The sequence below is a fragment of the Rhincodon typus genome, unplaced genomic scaffold, assembly GCF_021869965.1.
Source record: "Rhincodon typus isolate 14 unplaced genomic scaffold, sRhiTyp1.1 hic_rhity00002894, whole genome shotgun sequence".
NCBI lineage: Eukaryota > Metazoa > Chordata > Chondrichthyes > Orectolobiformes > Rhincodontidae > Rhincodon > Rhincodon typus.
This window is the reverse complement of record NW_025968532.1, coordinates 12,159-20,718: the sequence shown is the minus strand read 5'-3', so window position 1 is coordinate 20,718 and position 8,560 is coordinate 12,159. Positions and strand designations below refer to the sequence as shown.

Here is an 8,560-nt window from a genome sequence, read left to right as displayed (position 1 = left end):
GGTGGATTGGCCGTGCTAAATTGCCCCATAGTGCCCAGGGATGTGCAGGTTAGGGTGGATTGGTCATGCTAAAATTACCCCATAGTGCCCAGGGATGTGCAGGTTAGGGTGGATTGGCCGTGCTAAATTGTCCCATAGTGCCCAGGGATGTGCAGGTTAGGGTGGATTGGTCATGCTAAAATTGCCCCATAGTGTGCAGATGGGTCTGGGTGGGATGCTCTTTGGAGGTTTAGTCTGGACTTGTTGGGCTGAATGGCCTGTTTCCATGCTGTGGGGATTCAATATATAAAAAAAAAGTCTAGTAGAGTTGACAAGGAGGAGCCAGTCAATGTGGTATATTTGGACTTTCAGAAAGTGTTTGTCAAAAGTCTCGCATAATAGATTAATGGATGGGATTGGGGGAGTGTATTGAGATGGATCGAAAACTGGTTCGTAAAGAGAAAACAAAGAGTAGGAATGAATGGGTCTTTTTCAAATTCGCAGGTAGTAACTAGTGGGGTGCCACAGAGATTTGTGCTGGGACCCCAGCCATTTGCAATATATATTAATGATTTGGATGAGGGAACAAATTGTAACATCTCAAAGTTTGCAGATGATACCAAGTTAGGTGGGAGGGTGAGCTGTGACGAGGATGCCAGAGATCCTTCAGCATGATCTCGACAGATTGGGTGAGTGGGCAAATTAATGGCAGATGCAGTATAATTTGGATAAATGTGAGGTTATTCACTTTGGAAGTAAAAACAAGAAGGCAGATTACTACCTGAATGGCTGTAAATTGGGAGAGGGGAGTGTGCAGCGGGACCTGGGTGTCCTTGTGCACCAGTTGCTGAAGGTTAGCATGTAGGTGCAGCAGGTGGTAAAGAAGGCAAGTGGTATGTTGGCCTTCATTGCGAGAGGTTTTGAGTATAGGAGCAGGGATGTGTTGTTGCAATTATACAGAACCTTAGTGAGACCACACCTGGAATATTGTGTGCAGTTTTGGTCTCCTTTTCTGAGGAAGGATGCTCTTGTTCTCGAGGGAGTGCTGCAAAGGCTTACCAGGCTGATTCCCGGGATGGCAGGACTAACACATGAGGAGAGATTGACTCAGTTGGGATTGTTTTTGCTGGAGTTCAGACAAATGAGGGCGATCTCATAGGGATTTATAAAATTCCAACAGGACTGGACAGGGTAGATGCAGGGAGGATGTTCCTGATGGTGGGTGTGTCCAGAACCAGGGGTCACAGTCTGAGGATTTGGGGTAGGCCATTTAGGACGGAGATGAGGAGACATTTCTTCACCCAAAGAGTGGTGAGCCTGTGGAATTCATTACCGCAGGAAGTGGTTGATGCCAAAATATTGAATGTATTCCAGAGGCGACTGGATAAGGCACTTTGGGGGGGAATGGGATCAAAGGTTATGGGGAGAAAGCTGGATTAGGCTATTGAGTTGGACGGTCAGCCATGATCGTGTAGAATGGCGGAGCAGGCTCGAAGGGCCGAATGGCCTCCTTCTACTCCTAGCTTCTATGTTTCTATTTAGAGGAGAGGAAAGCCTACAAATAACCAAATATAAAGGCTGTGGCGAGTGTTGGGCATTATCTGTAGTTTTTTTGGGTTTTGTCAACTAAGACATAGAATATCAGTCGTACCAGCCAAATCAGGAAGAAAATAAGAAATGGTTCCACAGTAGACCGTTGAATCTGCTGTGCCATTTATTGGGGTCATGGCTTAGCGTTAACTTCAACAGCATTTTCCTGCAATATTATTGTATCTTTTGATGTTTTGAATATGTAGAAATCTGTTGATGAAAACATAATATTGTAATTGTGACTGAACGTTTTAATTAGGTTCACTCTCATATCTTGGTATTAGCACTCAACATTGCTCTAAATATTACCCACTGTTGTTCTTTGTTGTGTTCTCAATCATTTTTGTCTGCAGCCCTGCTTCTAAGAATTCGTGATCCTGCATTTCCATTCTTACGTTTTATTGAGAATTTTACCATTTGAGATATTCCTTCCCTTGGGTTTACATTGAACTGCACTTAGTGCCCATTTATCCTTTGCATCAACCTTTTGCAGGCTTACTTGACGTTTGCTGACCCACAATTTGGTTTTGTCTGCACACCTTGCGATCATTCCCTTTACGCCCCTAGCCAAATGGCACATGCACGTGAAGAAAGTAAGTTGTGATATAGATCTTTGGTGCTCATCACCAGTTACGTCTTGTATACTTGAGAGGCATCCATCTGCAGAATTCCCCACGTTTCGTCACTCAGGCTTTGTTTTCTTTCTCGAGTGTTACTGATCAAAGAGATTTAGGTACATAGCTCCTTGAAAGTGGAGTCACAGGGCGATGAAGAAGGTTTTTGGCGTGCTAGCTTTCATAGGTCACAGCATTGATTATTGGAGTTGGGATGTCTTGTTGCAGCTGTACAAAACATTGGTGAGGCCACACTTGGAGTACCGTGTTCTGGTTGCCCTGCTCTTGAAAGCATATTATTAAACTGGAAACAGTGCAGCAAAGATTTACTAGGATACTATCTGGTCTGGAAAGTTTGAGTTATCAGAAGAGGTTGGATAGGCTGGGACTTCTTTCCCTGGAGCGTAGGAGGCTGAGAGGTGACCTAATAGAGGTCTATAAAAAATCATGAGAAGTATAGATAAGGCAGACAGCCAACAGTTTTTCCCCAGGGTAGGGGAGTCTGAAACTAGAGGGCATAGGTTTAAGGAGAGAGGGGAGAGGTACAAAAGGGTAATTCTTTTCACACAGAGCGTGGTGAGTGTCTGTAACGGGGCTGCCAGAGGTAGTGGTGGAAGCGAGTGCAATTTTGTCATTTAAGAAACAATTTGGCAGGTACATGGATGGGATAGGTATGGAGGCACATGGACCAAACACAGGCAAATGGGACGAGACTAATTGTGAAAACTGGGCAGCATGGGCAAGTTGGGCTGAAGGGCCTGTTTCAGTGCTGTAAACCTCTATGATTCTATTAATTCAGTTGGCAAATCGAACACTATATTGGTCGCTGGCTGTAGATAAATTAGTTATTATTTCTTGAAAGAGAGAAATAGAAATATATACACTATAAAAATCGAGGTAGCAGCAGAGCAAGTTTTCAGAAACTTGCTTGACAAAGCCACAGAGTCGCTTGCTGCTTGTGACAGATGGCATTGCAGTTAATTGGTAAATGTTGGCAGAGGACTTGCTAATTACAAGAAGCTCCCACCTAACACAGTTTCTTTAATAATACTCAAATTGGAATAACCTAACTGAGCCTGGCCTACCCATTCAAAACTATTTTGACGGATTGTCCATTGTTTTTTGAAGAGTTTATTGTCGCTATCCTCTCGGTGCACAGCTCGGTGGGTTGGGAATCTTCATTTTTAACCCCTGGTGCTCTTTTGCCTCCTTCAGATGCTCGAGAAGGATGTGAAAGAATTCCTCGAACAGATCACGGGCAAGACTCCCCCTACGCAAGTTAATGAGGTCTCGATGCACATCCGGGTCAAGGGGTATTTTGACAAAGAACTGAAATCGTGGCTGATGGAGAAAGGGTTCTGAGTCTGTCACTGTATTCGCCAGCTGTGTCCAAAAGTGTGATTCTGTTCACTAGGAGGAGCCTTTGTTTAAAGAAACAAACTACCTAAACCATTGCGACTTACAGGTTGTGATAAAATGCAGAGCAGTCCATTAAATTGATTGTTTCAGTCACCTCCCCAAGAATGTCATTTTCTTTTACTCCGAAAGGAACCTACTGGTAAACTAATCATTGAGATTGTTCAGTGGCCTTCACCTGCACCCATCCAAGCCGTACTCCACCCTGATTTTAAACTGTACTGTTGCTGGATCAGAATTCTCAGCAGCACTACTATTTGGTCGGTTGAAGAGGACAGCACATCAAGACCTTCTCAAGTACAATTATGGATGCGACATTCCCACGCTGTGAGCAGATATCATTTAAAAAAAAACATGCCATGCAAGCTCAGGCAAACTAGTCAAGATGGAAGTGGACATGATTAAATTATCGGAGTTGTCAATGTGTGGGTTTGAAGTTGATTCTATTCCTTTTAAAGACTACGATGAGTGGACACAGAGGACTTTGTGCTGATGAGGGATCTCTATAAATTGTTAGGAGAGCCACTTAGTCTTAGTCATACAGCGTAGAAACAGACCCTTCGGCCCAACCCACCCGTGTTGACCAGCTTTCCTGAACCGAACTAGCCTCGTTTGCCTGCGTTACAGCAGGAAACTGGCCTTGAGTAGCAAGATGCAGGTCTGTTGTACATGCCTCCAGAACATGTAGCTGTACGGAAGTGAGTGCTGGATCACATAGAGCAGGGTCTGAGGGGGAAGTAAAGTCTTCCCACCAGCACTGCCTACCGTATTCTAAATCTTAAAGGGTGCCCACGTTTCTGGCAAATGGAAGCTAAGCTGCTGAGGTCAGTCACATTTCTCAAACACTGACTTCCACCAGTGCCTTCTCTTCTGTATCAGCAACAAATTGAATTTCTTTAGCTCTTTCCTGTTGCTTCACAGGAGTACCTAATTTGATATCGCTGTGTTTGGTTGCAAACATGTTAAAATGTAATGATATTTTCACTAGTTCAGAGAGTTCCAGTATCTTTTACCCCAGTTACACTAAGATTAAACCGGAGATCTTCCTGATTTGCACGGTTCATCTCCGCACTGCCTTTACCACTAGGGTTTTTGGAGAAGTTTCCAGGAGAGAGTTCCGAATGACTTATTAATCCTGAATCGAGCAGTGGGAAATACATTCATGAAAAATCATTTACAAATAGAATGGTCATATAATCCCTACAGTGAGCAAGCAGGCCACTCGGCCCATTGAGTTACACTAACCCTCCAAAGAGCATCCCATCTATAAGCACCCCACGGCCAACCCACCCCAATCTGCACATCCCTGGGCACTATGGGGCAATTTAGCACGGCTAATCCACCCGAACCTGCACATCCCTGGGCACTATGGGGCAATTTAGCACAGCCAATCCACCCTAACCTGCACATCCCTGGACACTATGGGACAATTTAGCACGGCCAATCCACCCTAACCTGCACATCCCTGGACACTATGGGACAATTTAGCACGGCCAATCCACCCTAACGTACACATCCTTGGACACTATGGGGCAATTTAGCACGGCCAATCCACCCTAACGTACACATCCTTGGACACTATGGGGCAACTTAGCACGGCCAATCCACCCTAACCTGCACATCCCTGGGCACTATGGGACAAATTAGCACGGCCAATCCACCCTAACCTGCACATCCCTGGACGCTATGGGGTAATTTAGCATAGCCATTCCACCCTAACCTACACATCTTTGGACTGTGGGAGGAAACGGGAACACCCGGAGGAAACCCACGCAGACACGGGGAGAATGTGCAAACTCCACACAGACAGCCGCCTGAGACTAGAGTCAAACCCAGGTCCGCAGCAGCAGTGTTGAAGGGCTGGGGCAGTGAATTAGGAAACTCAATGTTTGGGCTTCGTGTGAAACAGGAGGGTGTAATGCCTCGACTTTTGATTTCCCTATCAGTCTAGAGTTCCTTTGCCCTACTCGGGATGGCCTGCTTCCACCCTGTAGGGATTCAGTGGTTGTATATGAAAAGGGGTGCCAGACTCCTGGCATGACTTGGGCACCAGGAGTTGGCAGAGGAAGACCTGATGAACAAACATACAACAGCTGAAGGGGTGGATACAAGAACGTGTCACTCTGATACTGGACATAGTGGTGAGGGGGAGCTTCAACAGATGCATCTTGCAGAAGGGAGCAGACCAGAAGAGCAAGCTCAGGGTCTGTGAGGGGAGGAAGACACAATCAAGACATTAGGCTGGAGTTTTATCATTGGCTTGTGAGTTGTGGGTCGAGCCCTTTCCCTACGTCACGTTCCCAAGGCCAGAGTAAATGCACATACAATTTTCATGTGAAGGCACAGGGGTCTGACTGGAAGCAGGGTTACTGCCTCCCTGTGTTATGTACAGCTGCTCCAGAATCCTGCGCATAATAATTGGCATTGATACCAATCACAGCACTGACTTCCGGTTCCAGAATATATTACAGTTTACAATGCACGTAACTGGCAGCCTGACTGACAATCCCAAATTGGTTGTCAGTGTAACACCTTGCAGATTCAAGATTATCCAACAAATGTCCAAATGCAGAATCACATCTAATGTTAGAAACTGTGTTGTGAGTCAGGCTGGTCGGATATGGACAGTACCTTCCTTGTTGCAAACTGCTGAAGGGACATGCAGGATTACACAGTCTTCAGACCTGGCATTACACTGGCACTGAAATTCGTGTACCACATTACTCATTTATCTGATTGGCAGAATGTCTTTTTAACTTGACTGCAGCATCCTGTAGTAATTAGAATAATGTTATTAGCATGTAGAGAGTTGAAAATGTGCAAGAGAATGAGTGGAGGTGGGCGGATGAACAGTTTAATATTTTTACTTGCCCTTTGTAATAAACCAGAGAAGTCTGTATGTAAACAGTGGTACAAATCCATTGAAATGCAGTCAGTGAAGCTGATGATGTATGGTCTATTAATTATTATTTGTTGCAGCTGGCTTCTGAAACTCATGGCAAGAAATTGCGCCTATCATATTGTATGAAGGTTTATGACATTATTCAGGAACCTGATTTCTAAAGTTAAATTAAGTGGACTTTTAGTTTCCAGTTCTGCGAAGGTGACTTGTTTCTTTTTATCACTGGGTCAAAACAGCATTTCCAAGAAATCAAGTGACTTAAGCTAAATGATTGGTGTTATGACAAGACAGACAGCCAAACCAGAGCCTCCCTATCCCTGTAAATGCAACAGAGTAAAGTTAAAACATTCAGTGACCCTCAAAATTGATCCCAGTGGTTCCAAACCAGATTTTTTGAATAACCGGTACCCAGACTTGGTGAATAACTGATATCAGACACCAAGTTTATAGTTTAAACAAAAGAATTAGCCATTTATTAATAATACAGTGGCTTTTTCAGTGTAAAATTGTACACAAAGTGACCTAATTAATGTCTATGATTCAACCCAATCTTCTTTTTCTTTGATTCTAGCCCCTGCTGACACAAAGACAAACACAGTTCAGGGATAAATTAAAAGATTAATAAGCGAGCTAAAGCCCTTAACTCTCACAAAGAGAGACAGGGAAAACACAGCTAAGGGATAACTTGAAAGATTAATAAAAGAGCTGTAACTGGCCAGTTCAGTTAACCAGTCTTCACGATCCATAATATCACAGGCACATGAGATTGCATCAGAAGCCAAGCAAGATGCAACCAATCAATGCAAACTATTTTCACTCGGCTCGAGGAATATCAGTTTTTTTTTAATAACTGAGACTCTATTCTCCGAACTTTCAATAAGTTGATAATGTGAGGATAACCAGGGAGCAATCTGCAATCCTGTAACATTGGCAACTACATACTTCCTGACAAAAACACACAGTTCAAAACCAGTCCAAACTTTGGTTTCTTGTTCTCTGTTTTTCTGCAACATTTCCCTTGTTAGATTGATTGGCACCGTAACTCCCTGTGAGGACCCAATTAGTACCCAAACACCTGCCATCTGTTTGAGTGTAATGCATCCTTGGAACCTACAGGAACTAACCTGTAATTAGCTTCTAGGCCCGGCCTCAAACAAATGTCAGTTTGTTCTCATTTTCTTTCTAAAACAGAAGCAAGCTGCCGCTCACAGTTCAAAGGTTACCATTAGCTCTGAGCTGACATTTCACAGCTCCAAACCAAAAACATGATATGAATAATGACAATCCCAACCTGGTGAAATTATTGCTGAGTTTGCTAAGTTGAGGTTTTCTGACACATGGAAAGAGTGACCAGAGGTCAGAAGGGAAGATCCATGTTTAGCAGTCTAAAAGTAGTCAAAGTAACCAGAAAATCTGGAACGAAAACAAAGTTGCTGGAAAAGCTCAGCAGATCTGGCAGCATCTGTGGAGGAGAAAACAGAGTGAACGTTTCAGATCTGCTGACCCTTCCTCAGGACTGAAACCAGAAAATCTGTTGAGTTATTCCTTTTGAGTAAATTTGGAAAAGTCACTGAGTTAGCCTGCATCTGCGTATCAGGGAGAGGGGCTATAGTTAACATCTGTTGAATGTGCAGAAGTATTCTGAAAGGAAACACTTGTCAGTTGAGTGAGAAATGGAAGAGTGAAGATAAGAATGACAGTTTGCCAACATTGAGTGTTGTAAGTGGTATTGCTGTGAGTAAGGATTGAATCTTTTCTTTTGCTGTTTACAATAATCGTAGAATCCCTACAGTGTGGAAGCAGGCCATTCAGCCCAGCGAGTCCACACCGACCCTCCGAAGACCATCCCACCCAGACCCACCCCCTTACCTTATCCCTGCATTTCCCATGGCCAATGAACCCTAACCTGCACATCCCTGAACACTATGGGGCAATTTAGCACGGCCAATCCACCCTAACCTGCACATCCCTGGGCACTACGGGGCAATTTAGCACAGCCAATCCACCCTAATCTGCACATCCCTGGACACTATGGGGCAATGTAGCACGGCCAATCCAC

The 8,560-nt window shown here is 44.2% G+C and overlaps 1 protein-coding gene across 1 annotated transcript in view; it reads left to right on the top strand.

Annotated features, from left to right (window-relative positions):
* Window positions 1-3,695, top strand: part of LOC109925605 (39S ribosomal protein L49, mitochondrial) — a gene marked incomplete at its 5' end in the record, with an annotated part of 6,607 nt that extends 2,912 nt beyond the window's left edge. Inside the window, one exon of the mRNA XM_020525536.2 lies at window positions 3,399-3,695. Coding sequence (XP_020381125.2) covers window positions 3,399-3,545 — 147 coding nt within the window. The remainder of the gene's footprint in view (window positions 1-3,398) is intronic.
* Between the last annotated feature and the right edge of the window lie 4,865 nt (window positions 3,696-8,560).